The sequence below is a fragment of the Silene latifolia genome, chromosome 2, assembly GCF_048544455.1.
Source record: "Silene latifolia isolate original U9 population chromosome 2, ASM4854445v1, whole genome shotgun sequence".
Lineage (NCBI taxonomy): Eukaryota > Viridiplantae > Streptophyta > Magnoliopsida > Caryophyllales > Caryophyllaceae > Silene > Silene latifolia.
The window spans coordinates 12146747-12169363 of NC_133527.1; the positions used below are offsets into that span (position 1 = coordinate 12146747).

At 34.9% G+C, this 22617-nt stretch overlaps 3 protein-coding genes across 3 annotated transcripts; 2 read left to right on the forward strand and 1 right to left on the reverse strand.

Annotated features, from left to right (window-relative positions):
- The first annotated feature begins 781 nt into the window (after positions 1–781).
- LOC141642279 (uncharacterized) lies at positions 782–10277 on the forward strand. Its single transcript, XM_074451039.1, has 11 exons — positions 782–1107; positions 1213–1323; positions 2454–2608; positions 2709–2802; positions 6089–6159; positions 6260–6366; positions 6736–6857; positions 7170–7258; positions 7908–7967; positions 9064–9168; positions 9719–10277. Exons 1-11 carry the CDS (start codon positions 963–965, stop codon positions 9821–9823), a joined length of 1164 nt encoding a protein of 387 aa, XP_074307140.1. The 5' UTR covers positions 782–962; the 3' UTR covers positions 9824–10277.
- Positions 10278–11479: 1202 nt separating this feature from the next.
- On the forward strand, positions 11480–18726 carry LOC141642280 (CASP-like protein 1D1). Its single transcript, XM_074451040.1, has 3 exons — positions 11480–11867; positions 16684–16810; positions 18224–18726. The coding sequence occupies exons 1-3, from the start codon at positions 11632–11634 to the stop codon at positions 18443–18445; spliced, it is 585 nt and encodes a 194-aa protein (XP_074307141.1). The 5' UTR covers positions 11480–11631; the 3' UTR covers positions 18446–18726.
- Positions 18727–19296: 570 nt separating this feature from the next.
- Positions 19297–21544, reverse strand: LOC141633983 (uncharacterized). The gene is made up of 3 exons (XM_074446325.1): positions 21129–21544; positions 20683–20758; positions 19297–19389 (listed from the first exon to the last, which is right to left on the reverse strand). The coding sequence occupies exons 1-3, from the start codon at positions 21542–21544 to the stop codon at positions 19297–19299; spliced, it is 585 nt and encodes a 194-aa protein (XP_074302426.1).
- Between the last annotated feature and the right edge of the window lie 1073 nt (positions 21545–22617).

Consider the following 22617-nt stretch of genomic DNA (forward strand, 5'->3'; position numbering starts at 1 on the left):
ATTTTAATACTTAGAAATTTTTTTATCCTAAAGTCGTAGAAACTAAACAAAAAAGGGCGAATTAGTGGTTTAGTAGTTGTTATATAATAAGAATCGAACCCAGTACTTATGAGATGAATATACACTCCCTCTACCAACTACTCTACCGTAGCTTGATGCATACTTAAGATACTTATAAAAATTTATTTCTAGGATTTCATGGTGGGCACGTGCCCACCCGGGCCCCCTAAATCCGCCCCTGACTTAACTAGTAAAGTTTTATGACACGAGTTCGAACTTATCACCAATTCACCATTTTATATTAAGCAATAATTTCTTTTAATTCAATAAACAAATTTTATCATCATCACCATCTTCCAAAAAGCATAACTTGTAAATTACTCGTATAATCTATTTTTTGGGAAGAAGTCCTTGATATTGCATCCCTCAAATACAACTAATCAGCTATGTTACTTAGACTCTTCAATATTATGTCGTGTATTCCTGTCGGACATTCAACACTCCCATGTAGGTAGGACACTCGGAACCTTAATTTTAAACCAAAAACATAGATATTTTTCATAAAATAGACAAATCCGACACTTAAACACGCACCCGTATCGTATTACTACTAACCAAGAGCAACATTAATAAATTTGTCTATCGGGTTAGTCCCTCAATTATACATCACAAAATCTCATTAAAGACGGATACTGTCCGTCACAAGCTGAGGACGGATAATGCCCCTCTCACAATATACAAGTGACGCTATTTATAGGGTACTCCATTTCCATCCCACCGTCTTCAGCTCACAAGCAAAACGCTTTGATTATAATTTATACCAAAAAAGTAAAAAAAATACAAATGATACTTTACTTAGACAAAACCTCTCCTTAAACCCTCATTATCCCCCTTTCACATCTCTCCCACCACCCATCTTCACCGTCGATCAATTAATTCCACCGCAGTCAAATCCTTAAATCATGCAATTCGCCGCCGTAACTCGCCGAACAATTAGGGTTCTTAACCCACGCGCCGCCATTCTTCACTTCATCGCCGAAAATCCTCATTCTCATCCTTCTCCCTCATTTCAGCAATCTCGAAACTTCCATCACTTCAGTTCATCTGGTAACTCATCAATTTCATTTAATGTACCATTTCGAGGCATTTAGTTTTGGTCTATTTGATTTATGTTCATGATTTGTTGATTTATTGACTTGAATTTGATTATAGGAAGAGATTGCGGAATCAGCGGGATTAATTTTTCCGGCGATTTGTGGTATTCCAAGTCGCATACGGCGTCGTTTTGTTCAGTTCCCGTGGCCGCGGATGGCGATAATATTGGTGTGTTTTAATTTGTCGATTTTGCAACTTTTCTGAGCTGTTGTAGTCATCTTTTGATGAATGTAGTAGTTATTTAGGGTTTTAATGCCTCATATATCAGTACAGTCGATGTTCGATTGCTGAATTTGGATGAACTAGTAGGTTGAGTTAGTTGTGATGATCTAAGTGATGAAACATATGGAATATGGTTAATGCTGCAACTTGAAAGATTTTGACTAGTGTCTATTTAGATAATCTTGGCGGTGCATCCGAGGGATTTTGTTAATCGTGTTCTACTGGCTACCGCTAATAGATTGAGCTTAGTTTTAAAAACCGTGCCTAAGCTATGCTTAAGCTCATGGCTCAGTGAAGCACTAGCTAAAATGCCTCGGGTGCCTTTATTGCGCTTTCTGCATAAGGTGCTGACGCACATTTCTATTTCAACTCCATATTTTTTCTTCTAATTTTTCTACTTTACCTTCTCTTCTCCCCAGTATTCTGACTTAGTTGTTAGCGCTCTATAAATTCGCAATAAGGTACTAGTGCACAATATTTATGTGCAAAAAAATTGTGCACCTCATGTCTATGTTACTCCGACACTTCACTTAACTGCCGTGTCGTGTCGCGTGTCAGACACGTGTCGGTGTCCGACACGACACGACACTTAAATTTAGACCACAAAACGGGAAAATTCACCCCAAATAGCCGTGTCCGACGCCGACACGTCGACACGTGTCCGACACGTCGACACGAGGCGGCGTGTCTGAGTAACACAGCCTCATGTGCATGAGGGCTGAAGCCCGCCTTTGTTTGGCACCTTACGCCTTGCCCCCTGAACGTCCTCACAACTTCAAAACTAAGGTTTTACGTTATGGCCTTTCTTGATTTTAGGTAAATTCTGTCAAGTTTTACTTTCAAAATGGAATGAGAACTATTATTCAAATCTTGTTCTTATGATGTCTGATTTTGAGTTCGTCATATTAGTGTGTTGACCAGTCTGTTGGTTAATTTATGGTACTGTCTCGAACTGTTGGCATTGGACTGGATAGTGTTTACAACTATTTAATGCAGGTAGGGAATAATAAATTATGAAACATATAGAGCCATAGAAAGCGAGGAGGTTATAATGTGTACTTTGTTTGTATACGCAGATGCCGTGAAGGAACTGCATGACAAAATACTTGAATCCATTAAGGTCAAAAGGTCTTGCCCTCCAAATGCTTGGTTGTGGTCAATGGTCAAAAAGTGTAAAGGGCCAGATGATATTAAGTTGTTATTTGATGTCCTGGAACAGCTTCGGACATTCGTTAGTGCCTTATGTCTTGATCATATGCAAGATATTTTTCCTCTTTGGATTTCTTATTCATGGCTTTATTTAACCACTTTTTTTTGTTTTTTGGGTTCAGCGTTTGTCATATCTTCGGATACATGATAATTTCAATATTACTCTATGTCTAGAAGTTACAAAGGCGTGCATTCGTTCCTCTGCTCTGGATTTCGGTAGGTACTTTTTTCTGTTCATTCATCAACAAATTTAAACTGATCATGACGTATCACCATCAGCTGCTCTGGTGAATGGTGACCTTCAAATCGTATTTTTATTAAGACATTTTTTATTGACTTCCAGATTCCTACAAACGCAATTGCTATGTATCTGTTAGTGCATTTGGTTAAAAAGTCTATTCATGTATTTGGACTGGCATTTTACTAGCAGATTCTTTGTCTAAAAAGAATTGAAAACCTTACCGAAGATGTAAAAACATTTGATAGGACTACTAGTCTACTATGTTTATTTTGCTAGCAATGTGTAGTGTTTCCTTTACTTTATTTGGGAGTTTGTTGCTTTTAAATTAACAAAATTTGCTTTATCTTGATATCAAAATATTTGTTCCCAAGAGTTTTTGCGAGCTCACAATGCCAAGAATGCTGGTGCCTGCCACTAACTTGACGTTTTTGCCAATGGACTGATGGAGAAGAGATCTAGCTTTGGACTTGTTATTGCTGTACTATTCCTTGCGTTTCTTTGCCAACGTGTATCTTATTTTGTCTAGGAATTAAATCATGCCTAACAGTAATATAATTACCCTTGGTAGTTCTGGAAATCCATACACCAGGTAACCAGCATCTAATTGAGTTTTGTGGCAAGTGCCTATAATTGAGTTAGCTTCATTATAAGAACTACATTCCTCAGTCCACAATTCTTATGGCAAATTCACTATAATACTAAATTTTCATTTATTTAAAGTAAAGGCATTGGTAGTATAAGTAGGATTCAATCACCTTCCCCTTATGAAATTTGACTCACCTGTGTAGCTAGATAGTGTTTTAGGTTGTTAGATTATTATTCTTTATTTATCTTCTTAATAGGCATAGTAGAGCCGTGTAGGTAGTATAACAAATGATTTTACATGTGCTTGTTAAGAGAACATTAAACATGGGGAAGACAACCTTACCTTGTCTATGGTGGGAGCGTGTTAGCTTTTAATGATTGCTGTGTGAGTTTTGCAGTCTTAAGCATGAGCCATTATGGAAACCATACTGTCTCAACATCGTAAATGCTCACCTAATTTTTCTTCAATTCTATAGAATATGAATTAAGTCTGCATATCTTATTTTTCATCAGCCTTTAAGGTTCAAAGTGAAATTGAAAAGAGCCTTTTGCTAGAAATGCCTCTTCTGCTTGCTTTGTTACCTGCCGCGAAACAATGGTATGACATTATAAACTTACTTACTTGACCTGAAACATTGGTAAGTAAGTCTTACCCATGTTCTGGTAGATACACAGATGCCAGATTATGTTGCCAATATTCACTAACTGGCAAGTACATCATCTTTCATATTGCCAATACTCGCCAACTAGTTCCTTAAAACATTGAGAATGTAAGTTTTAATGCTAGGTCCTCAATAGGGCAGAAATTGGTACTGCTATAAGAAGTGCTATTTAAAGTGTATTTGTCAGGCTTAGTATTCTCTAGGTCTTGAAAGATTGTTCAGTTTAGGAATACATAATGTTGAATGGTTTGTAGTCTTTTGATTCTGCTTACATCAAGTAATAGCAGTTGGCTTATGATGTTTGGAAGTTGCTGAGGATGGCTGTTACTTTTAGAAGCGGGTTAACCATTTTAGTACTCAGCTTTAATGTTGGTCTCCACCTTTTATGTTAGTAATTACTCCCTGTTTGTCCCTGAGTAAAGTTCCCTTTTCACTTGAGCACATAGATTCAGGAGAGGAATAAAAAATCAAAAAGCAACAAGTGGATATGGGATACTATTGAACCGAAATTTATTGGCTAGTTAATAATTTGCCTAAGACATAACCATCCACCACTCCCCCTCCCACTGCCAGTTCATCATTGCCACCTCCTATCTCATCACCACAGTCATCTCCGTTCTCCTTCTCCCTTGTGCTGGTCATTTTTTTCCCCTACACCCATCCACCTAAAGAAATATAAAAGAGAGGAGACAAGGTACGAGGTCAGGAAAGGAGGTTGCATGAGTTGGGAGGGGGGGGGGGGGGGGGGATGTTCCAGCAGAGAGTGGTTGATCAAAAGAGAGAATTCCATATGGGGGTGGGGGATAAAGATGTTGAGAGGAAGGAATTAATTAAGATAGGTTGGTTGAACTTTGAAGGGACTAATATTAGTGGGGAGGTTGAAAGGAGGAGAGAGGTCAGCAGGGGGACCATGGGAATAGGGGACGTCGGAGGTCAAGTTAGGGCTGGCTAGGGAGGATGGTAAGAAGGGTCAGGAGCTCAATGAGAGATGACAAAGGGGTGGGATTGTGAGGTTTGGCTCGGTTGTCGTTTTTTAGCTAAGGTGGGAGGAGAGACAACAAGGACGTGGTGTCAAGGATTTGGATTTAGCGCTGTTTCACTAGGTTAGTCAGGTTAAGCGGCTAAATAATAAGTTAGCAAGAATTAAAATGACATTTTTGGTAATTAAGTGTGGACCATAAGAGCACTATTGTTGTATTGCGCTTAAAACACATAGCAAAAAGGAATAAGAACCTGTTATAGGATGGTTTTGAAGAATATTTTGTGCCTTAATTTAGTATGGAGGAATTGTAGATAGCTTGTTAGGTGGTTCCTTCATAATGTGACGAACAACTTAACAGCTTAGAAAAGCAAAATTTTGGATAACAACAAATTGTTGAGGCACTAGGGTGAATTTTTTAGGTACACCTGGTGTACCATATCCACCTTACACCCCAACCAATGAAAATGCACTGTTTATATTTCACTAACTGTTATGTTGTTTTAAACTTGTAATGCTGTTCTTGTAACTTCCAACTGTGACAATTGTGAACTTAGACAATGTCGGCTCTTTTGTCTTGCTCTTTTATGGGAGTTTTTTTTTTCTAAGCTTGTGCGTTTGATGTTTATATCTTCTTTGCTTCATATGATAATTTGCCTCTACATGTGCTTTAGTTGCCGTAACCTCTATTTTATGTGATTTGTCTGTGTCCTCCCTAAGCATTTGGTTTACGATTGTTTGACGTAATATTTGCTATTATGTTTGTTTTCTGGAATAGATCTTTCTGATTTGTCTAGAATTTGTTATGTTCTAGTTTTGGTTCTGGATTTGTGATGTTGTAACTTTCGCTATCTTAATTTCAAGACACACTTTTTATTTTCAAGTATTTACAAAGGACTTTTTATAAAAAAATTCTACATGGTTTATTGTCAAATATGTTGATTCTTTTTTATACATATTCCATGTTTTCTTAGTTTTTGGTTGGGTTGAGTATTTGATGTTATAACTGAACATGCATTATCTATACCCTTACAGGAAAGAAAGCTTTACGGAAGCATAATGTGTATGGTTTGACTCCTACTGATGGATCTGCCAACCAATTATTGGTATAAGTTCACAGGCTTTTTGTAGGGTTCTTGCTCAGCAAAAAACTTCAGGAAAACTTACCTTTTGAGATGTGAACTAAAGACTTCTCTGATACTGCAGTCATATGCTAAGGAGCAGAAAGATGTTAACCTTATGAAAGACATAATGAGCCACATGAAGAAAAATGATATACCGTTGCAGCCTGCCACAGCAGACATTATTTGCGGGTATAACTTACAAACTTTGCTCTATCGTATTGAGTTGGATGCTTGGTGGGTAGGCATTCACTCGAAAGCCAGGCAGCACAGCCTTCCTTTATTCAATTCTTTTGGCGTTGGCATGAAATTAACATCATAGTGTGATGTTCAAAGGATTATGTGAATTTAACTCTCTGAAATATGAATGAAGTGGATTTGGAGGTTTGCTATTGTGCCAATTCATGGAAGTATACATCTGCAATTTTACGCTCTTAAAGTGCTAGTTGCTTGCTGTGTAGTGACCTGTGAAGATCTGATAGTTGAAGTCTTGGAGATTTGCTGTCTTGTGTACATTCCTTATTTTTAGTGCGCCTGATATATGTAATTATGAAATTGCAGCATTTGTTATGATGCTGATAACTGGGAGTTGATATGTAAGTATGCGAGAAGATTTAATAAGGATGGAGTTAAGTTGCGAAAAACTACATTCGACATTTGGTTGGGTTTTGCTTCTAGAAGAGGTTGGAATTTTCGTCTCTGGGTCCATTTAACTTTGCCTATAATTTGTTTTTGTATTATTGTTTTATTTCCAGTCTTGTGACTCTGAATCCTTATTATTACTCTGAAGGATACATTTTTAAACTTATTGAATAAGATTATTGGGCTACGAATTGAGTATTGTCTCTAAATCATCACCGTACATTTGTTGTTCTAATCATAGACCTCCCCAAAACAATAAAATCCCACACAAATCTTTCCATGTTTGTCCAGAATTCTTAACATTTATTGAGGCATTGAATAGACTTACGCATAGCAACACATTTTTGATGCAGGTGACCTTGAGTCTTTGTGGAAAATTGAGAAATTGAGATCAGAACTGTACAACAGGCACACTATCAGGAGTGGGTTTTCATGTTGTAAGGTATTACCCTTCCGTTTGTCAAATACTTATAGCCTGATAAAGACAATGTGTAATGGTTTGATGGTTGACCTTTTGGTTTATCATTCATACCCACAATTTGAAGCTAATCTTTTGCTTTACCTATTGCGATAGTGAATACATATATATGACAATGAAGTTATCGAAGCGACTCACTTTATGCTATGAGGACTCTTAAAATGGTGCTATGGCTAAAAAACCTTGCTTAGTTAGATATTGCATATTCGAATTTATGTGCGTAATTAAGGTTGTTAATCAGTTATAATTCCACAATTCTAGGTTGAAATAATCTCAAAAGGCGGATGATAAAAAGGGCAAAATATAGTCTCTTTAGGAGTTTAGGGAGACTATGCACAAACTTAATGTAGGTAAGTTCAAAGGAACCCGTTGCAAATTTTCAATGCAGTGGAAGGACATAGATGCTGTGTAATGCTATTCTTTCTGAAATTTCATGGTTCTTTTCTTGCGAGTATATTTCGGTCACAGAGTAAGTTTTTGGAAAGTGTTATGAAGAATATCATGTTGGCGATCATATGTGAGATTTAACTGTATATTGATGTGCATGTATGCCTATTGATTTGTATATTTAGCCTGATCCAGTTGGGTTTTTTACCCTATTCATAATGTGCAGGGATTCTTACTTGAGCGCAAGCCTGACGATGCTGCTGCCATACTTCAAGAGATTACTCAGGTTAATATGCAACCCCTCTATATAGAAGTGATATGTGGTGTTACATAAGCTGGTTTTTCGCATGGGACATAGTAGGATTAAGGTGACGCTCATAGGGCTATCGGTGAACACAACAATGACTAAACATAGTCAGATTTATGTGACACAAAGCAATGGCTATAAGTACGGAGTAGTAAGCAAAACAACTGACATCAAATTATTGGGGATGGGCTTGAAAACAAAGTATTAGAACACCTTTTTAAATAACTAACTGATCATGGACGAGCTAATAAATTCCTCTCCTGTTGCTGAAGTACTTTTGAGTTAGGTGCTTAACAAACTGAAAATTTTGATTGAAGCATGATTCTTGCATGGTACATTGGTACATACACTTTAAAAGAAATAAACAAGGACACTGAGATGCTGTATCTAACTCGTTGTGTTGGTATCTGATAGGAAAAATTCTGACAGACACGTCACACATATAGTATGTTCATTCAGGACCCAACTTCCACCATACATGGAGTGCACGCAACTTGGCCCTTCTATAGCGACAAAGAGAGGCTCTTTCTGAATAGCCAAAATGAAAATTGCATCTAGAAGTGCATTGAATGACAGTTACTGCACAATAAAAAGAAATGCAACCAGTTTAGTTAGTCATCTTGCTTTATTCCATCATACTCCCGAATCAAAGAATAGTGAGCCTCCGGCTTCATTAGAAATGAAGAAAGATAAGATCTAGTAGTAATTACTACTGAGTATTAGATAATTAATGCAAAACAATACGCAGTATCACATATGAAATACTTCGTATTACTAATGGTAAATTAGGCATGCAAACTATTTTGACCCGTATTTTGACTATGACCCAACATGTGCTCGGATCCAAGTATCCAACATGTATAATCTGGACCCGAACTTGATCCACCTGATCGGTTTAGTATCTGTTTAAGTGTTTGATTGCGTAAGCAGTTTAGTGATTCGATTTGTTACATTCCATATATTCTGATGCCTTCTTCGTGACAATTACAAAGTGAAATCTGGGTCTTTGTTGTATCCGTTCACTACTTTGTTTGGTAGAAGATGCATCCTGAATAACCTTTTATGTGTCTGTCAGAATTTTCCGGATTCAAAACAGGAAGATATACTTGCCGAACTTAACAAGCTGGTTAACGAGTGGCCTGCAGAAGTTATAAAGGCGCGAAAGAAACAGGATCGAAAGGTATGTCATTTAGTTTCATGTGTGTATTCATATTTTAAAATTGACTGCTTGATGTGGAAGAAGTCAATAGTTAACCCCACTCCCTCTGTGTTTCTTCCTATTTCCTTTGTGTTGCTGTGTTCCTCTCATTGGTGTGTGGGTAACTACTAACTTTTGATGGTGCAATGCAACCTAATCGCCTGATAAAATATTCATTTTTTCATTTGATATTACGAACCTTGAAAATTCCTAGGTACCCGAGGAGAAGTTTCCTTCTAAGACCCTAGAGTTGGTAATTTTCATTTTCTGTAAGATTTTTAGGAGTATTATTTATAGGGGATTCCGGCCCACATGTACAATTACCGGCTTTTCATTGATTAGGGTATACAAGAATCATACGAATTTTCACAAACTTTGTACTCATTATAACTAGTCATACCTGCTTACTTTCCACCGATCCAGTTAGTTTAAACACTTTACCCCTTTATCTGATTTGCCTTTTAGACAGGTTTTATATTTGACGGTAATATACTGTTCTTTCGATTGTGAATTTTATTATTTTGGCATCCAGGCATTAATCACGGCGTTGAAGGCTGATATCCTTGCTATGATTAATTCCCTTTCAAGCATGGGGATCAATTCAAAAGTCAACTTGGACAACCTGAACATCTCGTAACCTGTGTCGTGCCAATAAATGAATACCGAGAGGAAACATCACCAAGATTCACCACCAGAAATTGGTGAAGGGCTTTTGTTATCGCTCTTGAGAGAATTTCACTTATGGGTTTGACGATAAAAGTTGGGGATCTTCTAGTTCATATCCTGCAAAGCTACAATCTTGGAGGAACGAACTTCCAAGTGCGTCCTTATGCTGTTTTACTTCATTAACGTATTAGTGCTCTTAACGACGATTAGTCGAGATCTTTTGTATGTGCAACATTGTCTTGCAACTTTTTCACAATCTGAATCTACGCCAGTGGCAGAAATGAAAAACGCCGCGGCATTAGGCCTTCCCATTCTGCCCTACAATATTAGTTTCAACATATGGTAAGAAGAAAGTTGCTGGCCTGCTGAGACATGCAATATGCCTCATACCAAATTTACGAGGAAAATGAAATTATTTACGTTTACTTTATTTCGTACAACTTACAAGCTACTTCATATTTAGTTTTAGATACGATTAATTTGGTAGATGCTTTTGGTTCAGGATTGACAAATACTTCCAAAAGCTGTATGTAGTTTTAATTAAAATGGACCGAGTTTCGGTACCACCCTCAAATGGATTAACATTAGCCAAGGAAAAATGAGAGTTTAAGACACCGATAGAGTAAATAGTTTGAGTGTTTGACGATCATATTACTCTTCTTCAAGCAAGGAAGTTGGATCTTATCTTTTTTGATTGTTTTCTTGTGAACATACAGCTGCCTTTTTAATCTTATGGATTAAGCATCATAATCTTATGATGACTAGACCTTCTAGCAAGTTGACATTGTCTTCTCTAATAATGTCATCCTAATCGATTTGAACAACATAATTAATTAATTAATTATCCCTTTATTTTTCCCTGTATTAAAATTTCTCGTCAAAAATCCCCACCTTTGGAGTAGTAGGGTCTCAAGATCCCACAACTATTCAGCCAATTGACATTTTTTATTTTTTATTGTTAAAATTCTGATTTGATTTGAATATTTCACATTTTAAATCTTATGCTAAACACAAATATAACAATTACAGTTAAAGGCTGTTCATAAACTAGACCGTACCGGGCAATCCGGTCCAGTCTAGTTCAGATACATTTCAATCCGGTCTCCAATTCACAAAAATAGGGTAGCCGATCTTCGGTAGGGTCCAAGCCCAAAAAAAAAACTTCAAAATACCTTATAAAATTTATCCGGTCCGGCCCGGTGAGCATCCCTAATTACAGCTCTATTTAGTTCAGTTCTGTTCGGTTTAGTTCAATTTCATTTAGTTTATTTCAGCTCATCTCTTTACAAATTAACTCTTATTTCAATTCAGTTTAAGCCCCATTAAATTCAATTCAGCTCTATTAAATTCAGTTAAGTTCAACCCCACACTCTATCTAACCGTCTGCGTACACTAGTACTTACAACTCGTAATCGTCTTATCTTCGCAACGTTCAAATTACGCATTCATGTTACAACTAATAACACAAATAAAAAAACGAACCAAATACTTGAATTCAAATGCCTGGACGAGTTGACGTGCAAGCTAACACTTGTAATGTAAACAAATTAATTAATCCAGCATAAAATTACACGTAATTCAACTTCAATCACTTTCCTCATTTACCCCACTTATCCTAATTCAAACCCTCATTATATATATATAGTAAGTATATCATCCTTCTCCCTACTAACCACTTAGTACAGCCCTTATTTGCTCAATATTATTCTTGACAACTGAACAACCCATCTATAAATAGTAACTACTCGTATTACGTGTAACCTCGGCATAACATACGCGATGGCGATTGAGACGAGGGAAGAAACTCCAATAGCAGCTACGCATGCCCCGAAATCAGGGAGTTCATCATCATGCATGGTAATTGATGTTGGTTTGAGGTTTTTACTGTTAGCAAGTTGTATAGTAGCAGTTGTTGTAATGGCTACAAGCAAACAAACAGCAATGGTACCTGTTCCTGGTTTACCTGGTATTACCATTCCTCTTCCTGCTAAATTTACCAACTCTCCTGCCTTCATGTAAGTTTACTATTGTTAACCACGACAATTTTACTAATTATCGTGGTTATTACCAATTACTCCCTTCCGTTAAGTAGATTCTTTACGTTTCATTAAAACACTTCATCATAATAAAAGTATAAAAATGTAAAGAATCTGTTGAATGAGAGAGTAGTACGGATTAATATGTTAGCGATCTTTTTGTAGCATTAAGTGCCTTTTTTTAATATTTTTTTATATAACTAATATAGACCTCGTGCAATGCATGCACAATATCTATAGAGTTTTACTTTTCAGTGTATTATCTTTATTTATTTTTTATGTTTCTCCTCATTGTATTTTGATTAGAGAAATAAAAATTTAAATCGTAAGAAGTAGTGAAATGAGTACTCTCCTGTCTTCATGTAAGTTTACTATACGTTTTGTTAAAACACTTCATCATAATAAAAGTATAAAAATGTAAAGAATCTGTTGAATGACAGAGAGTACTACTGAGTAATATGTTAGCGGTCTTTTTGTAGCATTAAGTGACTTTGTTTTAGATGTTATACTAACTTATCACTTGATTTACCACATTTTTTTATATTAAGGCCTGTTTGGTAAACAACGAATTAATTTCAGTATAAACAGATTGTAAAAGCAAATTATAAATGACAGATTTTATCAGAAGGTTTGACTAACATATTATAATTAGCAGAAATAATTTGAGTGTTTGGTAATTGACAGATTACGATTTGTAGATTGTTAGTTTTTTTTTGTAAAATGGAACAAAATTTTCTATTTTACAATATGCTAACCAATATGTTGGGGTAAACAGCATATTGAAAAACATCATATTAACCCCAAATATGCTGTTTTAATATATTGTTTACCAAACACTAAAATTAGCATATTAATTGGTCAAACATGCTAAAGTCCTTGAATATACTAAAAAGCGGCTAATATACCGTTTACCAAATACCCCTAAATGTACTTAAAATTATTTAGTCCGGTAAGGCTTACAGATTTGAAATATTAAAATAATATTCTGTCCTACAATTTGAAACATTTCAATATTGTATTTAAGAATTAAGAGCTCACACTTTAATCCTTTATGCGTAAACTTAACCTTTTAGAGCTTTAGTTTTGTATTTACACTTTTTTAACATATCGGTTTTTGAAGTAAAAGAGTAATTTACAGATTTGTAATTTGGAAAATTACTCAGTCTTTGTTCCTCTAAAAGTATTTATCATAAAAGTGAGCAAATCAATATTTTTTCCTAAAAAGATACGAGTAAAAGAAAAAATATCACCGATACTTAGATGTTTAGAAGTATGGATAATGATATATTAGGCATACTCCACGCATAAAAATTTAAAAGGTTTTAAATATGGCAACATTTTAAAATCCTTATATAAAATTTCGCAAATTAACCTAGTTATTTTCAATTTAACATACTCGTTATTTCCAAGTTGAAGACTCAAAATTTTAACTCAAATTCTTAGATATTATTGTACTTCTTTTTTTTTTTTTTTTTTTTTTGAAAGGAGACCCGAAGTCTCTACTGCATTAATAACAAATCCGAAACAACCGCATCGTTCGCGATCAAAGGCAATCCCTCTGACCACAAATACTTGCCAACTACTCTAGGAAACGGATGCGCTAGTGCATGAGCCACTCCATTGTTCAAGCGACTCGTAAAAGACCAAATAACAGAATTAAAAGAGAAACATAAAGAACGAATGTCATCTAAAACTAAATCAAAAATACTTCTGCCCGAACTAGATTTCCGCAAAGCTTCAATAACTTGTAGACAATCGCTTTCGACGATAATGTTCTCGTGGCCTCTTCGCCGTGCTTCCTTAATCCCTTCCAGAACCGCCACCGCCTCCGCAATGTGACTCTCCCACAGCTGCTCCAACACATGCGTCGCTCCCCAAAGCACCCGTCCCCTTCCATCTCGGCACACCATACCCAGATTCACACCCGCCCCTTCTTGAACACCTGCATCCGCATTCACTTTCACATACCCTTCAGTAGGCGCCACCCAACCTCTCCGAGGGTTCTCCCTCCTCCCACCTCCTTCCCCATCCCTTGTACCACTCCGCACATATCCCCCACCTTCTATCTCCTCCATGACTCCTCTTACCCGCTTCACCACACTGTCTGGGTCGACCTCCCGAGCCTCAAAGATAACCTTGTTGCGATGCTCCCACAAAGCCCAACAACCCACCATAAACCAACCGCATTCCCTCCCTCCAAACTCCTTCCACTTCGCCTCAATCCAATCCCGCACACTCCCCGCTCCCGCATCCACCTCTTCCCCCGCCAAGCCGAATAAAAAATACTCCGTAATAAGTTGACCTACGTCTCAACTTATATGATATAGGTTTAGATTTTATTATCCGATAATGTCTGATCTACTTATAATTAAGTTTATGTATTTTTGGGGTTGACCCTTCTTAAGTTTGGCTTTTTCATTTATAAGAGTCTGCAATCAAACTCCTGATCACTTGCTTGTTTAAGAGATGAGAGCCCTTATCATTCACACCAGCGAACTTTAGTATAATTTAATAGATTGATATTACAATTTCCCATAAAAATGTCATTTATTATTTTCCTTTTTAGGTTTCTTATCCTATGCCTAATAGGCATATGTTAGAAAAACCGTAATTTAAATTATGTATCTAATCATAAAAGACAAATTTTCCAACATTAAAAGTTTCCAACTTGAAGTAGCACTAGGTAATCAAGTTAAAGCCACAAGTTTCAAACTTAAAATGTCAAATTTTAGAAACATTAAGTCATATTATAAATATAACACAAATTCTCATTGAAGACGGACATTATCCGTTACAAGCTTAAAAATGTTGCATTAACACGTAGATCTTCGACATTCACTTTTGTTTTTAATGGTATATTAGAAGTTTCAAACTAAAAAGCATTAATTAATGTAGCATTAATATGTAGATCTTCGACATCCACTTTTGTTGCCACTTGTACGGACTTTGCAAGATTCTTAATTTGAACCGAACCATTTAATGTCATAACTTAAAACACTACGAAAACCACAAATTTCAACCAAAAAAAAAAATGTTAACCACAAAGGAGGTGGCCAAAAAGTAACCATGTACAATAATGAAAAAAAAAAAAAAAATATAACTCAGCCAATATATTTATTCTAAAACAGAGATAAACTCCGTAGTTATTGTACGATCTTCTTTTATGTAATATAGACGGCAAACCACGCATATGAGGTAAGACATTTAAAAGTGACATGATTGAACTCTAGAAGACATAGCCTCAGACTACAAATACTCCACAAATTTGTTCTTTATTTTCTTGTTTGATTTTTTTTTTTAAATCTCACATTATCTTAATACGATCTCAAATTACGATCTCAAATGAGACTTGCTCATTTTAAAACAAGAAGTTATTGAGTAACTTTCTCTTTTCAAAGTTTTGGGCGTTCATTAGTTTTTAGTCGTTGTTATGATACGATCGTCTTATGTAACAATTTGTACAATTTATGAAGTATACCAATAATACCATGGACAAACGACCAAACATCTATATTGCCTCCTTTTCATTTAAGTAATGGATTGGAATGGATTTCATCCATTCCAATGTTTGGTTGGCCCCTTTTGGAATGGAGTTAGAAACCCAAGGGGTTCTAATTCCACCCCAACCCCCTAGAATCTCATACCTTAGTTTCACCCCATGATTCTAAATCCATTCCCCCTATGTACAAACCCTAAAATAATAGAAAACAAAAAATAAAAAGAAATACATTACATTTTACCAAGTCCTTCTCTTCCATCTTCTATTCTTCATTTTTTTTCTCGTGTTTTTCATTGTCAATACTTTTCTACCTTTTTTTATTCTCTTTTTTTTTTCAATACGAAAGTGCGATTAGTGTGACTAATTGCAATGTTATCCCATCATAACAAAATGATTAGCAATATAATCATCATTGATGATGATCATACATGCTTTGTACGGCGATTAGTGTTTTGAGTATTTGCAGCATTGATCATTACAGATGATCATCATAAAAAGTATGATTTATTGTAATCATCAGAGTGATAGATGATTATATTGCAATTTTTTTGTTTTTAATAATTCAAGAATATTTTTAATTTAGTCGTATTGATTTTTTATCGATTATTTTGAAGTTTTATTTTTGTTAGTATCTTGTATTAGTTACTTGAAATTATAAATAATATTGTAGGTATTATTTATAATAAAAAAAAACAAAAGGATCTGAATCCATTCCAAACGTGAACCAAACAAGCATTAAGAGGTATGGGGTTCTAACTCCATGCCCATATGGAGTTAGAATCCACTCCATTCCATTCCTAATGTTTGAACCAAACGACCCCTTAATTTAATTTGATATGATAACAAAATTAGTCTAGATATCATGCAATGCATATACGATAATAATTTTATATATACGGAGTATAAGTGTGCGCTTTGGAGAAAAGACTTTTCATATTCCTTGTTCTCTTAGTATACCGGAGATAATATTGTTGATGATGTAACACAATTTTATCTTTGTTGAATCCCCACCTCCACAATTATTCCACAATTATTGACAAATATGTCAAACTCAAAGGTTCCAATAATACCATTAAATTACTTAAATATGAGAGTAGGCTGAAATTTTGAGCCTCCAAGTTAGACTAAATATATAAGATACTCCGTAACATACAATTGTTTTTATACATGTTTTTATTGCAAAAACTGCTCTTTCAAATGAGCGCGCTATATTATAGGTATAAATCGAACTCCTAACTTCATGTTTGAAGTAAGAGAACTCTTATCACTTGACCTAACTCTTATTCTTATTTGCAGATACTTTTTAGTAGCGCTATCAGTGACCGGTTTATATAGCATTATCACGTTAATCACATCGCTCTCATTTATATCCAAGCCTACCATCCCTCCCAAGATATTCTTGATTTTGGCAGTCCATGATGTGGTAAGCATTAATATTTACTCCGTCTCGGTTATTTATTTAATCAAGGTTAACCTAATAAATGGAACCGAGGGAGTATATGTTTTAACTATAAACTATAATAGTGCCATTTACTTTTTATGGTCAAACGATGTTGTATCTTGATAATATTTTCACACGAATTAGTATAATTAGTTACTCCCTCCATTTTTTTATATATGACGTTTTGTATTTACGAGGTAAGCCTTTGATTTTAATATTTACAAAAATATATTTGTTCAAAAAATATAAAAATGGTACCATTAAATTCCTTACGAAAAACTCTTTCATATGAGTATACATATCATAATATTTAGTCTTATATTTTAAGAGATATTGAAGAGAGAAGGGAGTGTCTCGAAATGTGAGAAAGTCATATATAAAAAAATAGAGGGAGTATTATTAGGTGAAATATGATTTAATATGGTTTGAGAAGAAAAAAAAAATTTCATTAATATGATTTAAGAAAATTTATAAAATGAAATCATTAATTCTGTGAAATTTTTTAGGGATATTCTCTCGTGTACCCCTTAACTTTTTCATTTTCTATGATATACCCCTCTTTTCATGCAAAAAAACTTTGACCGTCAATAACTCTTAGCTACAAGTTCAGAATACGATAAACTTTTTTTTCCAAATTGACCGTTTTTAAGAGGTCTTCCGTTTGAAAAAAAATTCACCGACGTCTCAACTCGAAGTCGGGAATTATGGTCGGTCAAAGTTTATTCGTTAAAAAATGTTTGACCAACCATAACTACCGGCTAAGAGTTCAAAAAGCGGTCAATTTTTTTTTTAAATTGAAGGCCTTGCCGAGATAATTGGGTTGGAAAAAAAATTACCGTTTTCTAAACTCGTAATAGAGAATTATTGTCGGTCAAAGTTTTTTTGCGAAAAACAAGGGGTACACCATAGAAAACGAAAAAGTTCAGAGGTACACGAGAGAATATACCAATTTTTTTTATTATAATACAGATTTCATGACATACTCAATTTTTTTTTATTAATTTTGCTTTTGCAGCTTAATATATTTTCTCATATCAAAATAAAATCAGGTGAAATATGAAAAAAAAAATTAAGGTATAAATTTGAAACGAATAAGTAATACACACTAAAAGTAAAAACTCTATAAATACCACACATTTATTGTACGGGATCTATACTAGTACAATCTACTAACTCGTTAGATATGTCCATTTTGGATTTAAGAAAGACGGATCAAATATGTTAGAAACTTAGCTTTTATTCGAGGGCAACTATATTATGGGATAACATTATTATTCTATGATTTTTTTGCCAAGTTATTATTCTATGATTAAAATACAAGTATAATGTGTTTTTTATCTATAGGTTAACTTTATAATTACGAATTCTAACTCTGTCACTGGTTAAAACGTGCAGCTAATACTAGGTATAGTAGCAGCAGCAACGGGAGCAGCCGGCAGTGTTGGATACATAGGACTGAAGGGCAACTCTCACGTAAATTGGGGCAAAATATGCAATGTTTATGACAAATTCTGCCGTTATCTAGGCACCTCCGTTTTCTTAGCGCTATTTGCGTCCGTTTTACTAGTCATTCTCGTCATCCTCAACGCTTTCTCTCTTTATAAGCGTATCCTTTGATCTACCCGTCTTAATATATGTTCGACTATTGGCTTGATTCGACTATCTGTTAACGTAGACTTGATTAATGTATCATTGGTGTCGCATGAATCAGATTATTTTGAATATGTAAAATTCGATTTGGGTTAGTTTTGTGTATCTGTCTCCTAGGACTAAGGAGCTACAGTAAGGTAACTTACGTCTTTTAAACGTGTATGCGTAGTCATTGATGTTTGTATGATTGTAGAGTGATTATCTATTGTAATAGTTTTAAGTTTGTGGAAATCATCCATTTACGTAAAGCGTTATCGTGATTTATCAAGATCGTATGATGTGTCAAAATCTTCGAGACGACACACTTCAAGTAGTTTTTTATGTTTTAAAAGGGCAATATGGTATTCACAAACAAAAACCTCACTACTACAAAAATTATCATAGACATCCGATTTTTTCATCAATATGCATCAGATATGCAACTGATGCACAGTTGAGACATGTATATTCTTTATGCTTATACATTAGACTTAAGTCAGATGTCTATTCAAAAATAGATATCAGTTTTAATTTTATCTGATGCCTATTCCATAAATAGGCATCAGACTTTTACTAAAAACCGATGTCTATTGCATAAATAGACATCAGTTTTTGGTAAAGTCTGATGTATATTGTTTTATTTAAAAAAAAAAAAAAAAAAATTGGATTTATTACCAAATAACCTACATTCCTTTCATATACAACCAAAAAACCAAATACAAAAAACCATCATCCAAAATCAATAGCAACCAAATACAATTTACATATCTGCAAAGTGCAAAATATTGTATATATAAACCAAAACCATCATCCACAACACAAACTTATACATTAATATACTAAACATTTAGAATATGATCCGCCGATGAATCACGAACACCACGAACATCTGTGATTTCATCTTCTGAAAATGATATTATCTCTTGAAAAAGCTGCAAGTCAAGAAAATGGTTTATCAAAGAACTGATAAAAAACATACTCCGTATACCATTGATTCATCACTCTAAAGAGAACTGATAAAAAACATACTCCGTATACCATTGGTTTATCAAAGAACTGATAAAAAACATACTCCGCAAGTCAAGAAAATGGTTTATCAAAGAAAATGGTTTATCAAACAACTTGTCTTGCTTGTGACGGATAATATTCGTCACTCTAAAGAGACCTCTCACAAGGCCTCCCCAGTTCCTCCTCCTCCTCTTCCACCTGCATTTATTGTGAGAGGTCTCTTCAAAGTGATAGATATTATCCGTCTACAATGAGAATTTGTGAAACATAAAAGATGAAGCTATTTGCCATGAAAAAGAGGAATTAAATCAAATTGTAACAACGCAAGATCGATCTTCGTATAGAAAAGCATATAGCTAATACAATAACTCCCCTATAGGACCGTCCTATAGCATAGGACTAACCCAAAATGAGAGAAGCAAAAAAAAAAAAAACAATTAAATTTATCAGTGACTCTCCTATAGGACCGTCCTATAACATAAGACTAACCCAAAATGAGAGAAGCCCAAAAAAAAAACAATTAAATTTATTTATATTTTAATTTTATTTTAACGACCCAACATTTTATGATGAAAACTAACATATCTAAATATACAATTTATCAATAATACCTGCACACTACTCTTGCCTATTTCTTCCAACCCCGGAACATCAGACTACCTCTTAAGCAATTGACATTTAAACAAGGCATTACATTATATATCAAGCCAGTTTTATAGGCCGTCTTCAACTCCGCATAGCATGTTGGTACGAGTTTAGATAAAGACTATACTTCTTCGCGCTAATCCTGTCACATTCTACTAGTCGTTCAACTCCGTCACCTATTTAAAAATCGAGGTGACTGTAACTAAACCAAATTCTGAATTACTCGGTCACCACTGTTCAAGATCTCTTATCAGCCTTTCTATCACTTGATCGTCGTCTCTCCTCAGCTTCACGTCGCTTTTGTTGTCTGCAAAACAATATCTTTTGCACTGATTATCTTAAACAGCCTTTATGTCGTAAAATCCAAGTTTCTACATTTACGGGTTGTGGTCTGTGGACATTTCACTCTTTGTTTGGATTAAGGGATTCGGAGGGAAAGGAAGAAGGGAATGGGTCAGACGAATTGTCATGTGCGGTTAGCAAATTAAACTTTTTAATGGCAAAAAATAAATTTCATGGAACATACACATACACATACACATACACATACACATGCACATTCGCACAAGTACACAGATAACGTTAACAGCATTAGCATCGTGTCGAAACCAATGGCAAGATAGACGATCAGATTTGTGCAACCTTAACCTTAACACAGATAACGTTAACAGCACTAGCACCATTATCAAATTATGAACTTCACAAGGTATAATATATCATGTTTCCATAATGAAAATTGTACCGTATTGCATCAAATGATAAACCAAAAAAAAAAAAAAAAAATAGCGAGACTTCAGCTAGATATTTAATCATAAACCAAAAATAAAAAAATAGAGACTTTAGCTCTATTGTAAATGGAATTAAATCAAAAAATGAAGAGCAGCAACGCCTTCTACTAGTGAATAATGATCGAAGATAAAGATTGTCCGTCTTCAACAAATGGCATCATATAATTGCATCATAGAAATCGGTTTGATCATATCCATGGGGGTCAAACACATGTTTGCTGAAGCAAGACCCAATCTCATCAATATCTAGGTAGCTCACTGCATGCCGCAAAAAATCAGGGTTCCGATAGTTTTTTCGATTACGCACCTCCACATTGAAGCTTTTCCCCTGCCGTTTGTATGCAAGGAACTTATTGATTTTCTGCTGCAACTCATCTAAGCACTTGTCTTGTGGTGGTGGAGGCAGAAAAGCATCCAATAATGGATCAATATCTTTACGGTCTTCATCTGAGACATCATCAACATCAGCGTGTGCAGACAATTGAGGAGAGTCTACTACATTGCCAATTACAGTCCTCTGCTCAACTTCTCGCATACTCTCAGGATCAGGAGACATGGCAATATCATCATCACCGTAATCAACAATTGGTCCATTGAAGTCGTCATCGTCGTCGTACATCAAAAGTAAATTAAATACGTCCGCCATTTACAGAAGAAGGTTTGAGTCGCGACGATCAAGCGGAGGAAGAGCGATCCAAGTACAATATTGAGTCTAATGCTGGCTGTCGTCAGAGGTTAGATCAGTGGTGGCTGTCGTCGGAGGTTAGATCAGTAGATGTGGTGGATTGAAATTTGAAGGCGTGTCTTATTATTTATATATCGGTTTTTCTAACCTATGTCCAATAGGCATAGGATAAGAAAACAAAAAAAAGAAATAAATAAATGTATTTATTGTAAAGAAAAGTAAAATTAATAGGATATTTCAATTTCTCATAAAAACACCAATTAATTCTTTCCTTTTTTTATTTTCTTATTTTATGCCTAGTGGACATAGGTTAGAAAAACCCTTTATATATACATTTTTTTTTTTTGGTAATTCTAAATCGTAGGAGAAACATAGAAAACTTAATATATAATTCTCTTCTTTTTTTTAAGAGAGAAAAGAATAATTCATTAATTATAATCGAAAACAAATCTAATGCAAACCAAAGAAAAATAATTTTTTTATAAACTAGGGATATCAAAACAACATCTTTCGGCTCATCCTATTATCGTTATCTTCATGTAGCTTTTGAGGGAATTTTTCGTTTGATTTACATCTGACTGGTTCCAAAGATCGTTGACAAATTACTTTTATCCTTTGAAAGAACACACTGTAAACCGTCAACGAACTACTCTTGACTATATTACTGATGAAACTAACCCCACGAATAAATGGAAAAACCCCGAAATAAGGGACGGAAAAACGTTTCTCACCAAAAGAGAGACTTTTATTGAATAGAAGATACATATGCATACTATTGATTGAAATTTGAAACAATTTTGGGGCTTACTATCGATCAATTGATAATCGATGGGAGCCCCTGTATAATATGATGGAGGCTAGGGTTTTTAAGAGAGAGTTTTTTGAGAGAGAGTAGTTGCATTTACTTTTAATATAATTCTCTTCTTGTTACTCTCTACTATTCACTAATATCTTCCACATTTCCTAAAACGGAAAAAAAATCACAAAAATCTTCCACTTTCCTTATTTGTCTATCATTTGTGGTTAATATAACA

Coding starts and splice junctions, on each gene's coding strand:
- LOC141642280 (XM_074451040.1), top strand. CDS start 11,632: ATGGCGATTGAGACGAGGGAAGAAACTCCAATAGCAGCTACGCATGCC. Junction 11,868..16,683: donor ACCAACTCTCCTGCCTTCAT/GTAAGTTTACTA, acceptor TCTTATTTGCAG/ATACTTTTTAGTAGCGCTAT. Junction 16,811..18,223: donor TTTTGGCAGTCCATGATGTG/GTAAGCATTAAT, acceptor TAAAACGTGCAG/CTAATACTAGGTATAGTAGC.
- LOC141633983 (XM_074446325.1), bottom strand. CDS start 21,544: ATGGCGGACGTATTTAATTTACTTTTGATGTACGACGACGATGACGAC. Junction 20,759..21,128: donor CTAGATATTGATGAGATTGG/GTCTTGCTTCAG, acceptor ATCTGTGTTAAG/GTTAAGGTTGCACAAATCTG. Junction 19,390..20,682: donor ATGCTGTTAACGTTATCTGT/GTACTTGTGCGA, acceptor CTTGACTTGCAG/CTTTTTCAAGAGATAATATC.
- LOC141642279 (XM_074451039.1), top strand. CDS start 963: ATGCAATTCGCCGCCGTAACTCGCCGAACAATTAGGGTTCTTAACCCA. Junction 1,108..1,212: donor CCATCACTTCAGTTCATCTG/GTAACTCATCAA, acceptor ATTTGATTATAG/GAAGAGATTGCGGAATCAGC. Junction 6,160..6,259: donor GATCTGCCAACCAATTATTG/GTATAAGTTCAC, acceptor CTGATACTGCAG/TCATATGCTAAGGAGCAGAA.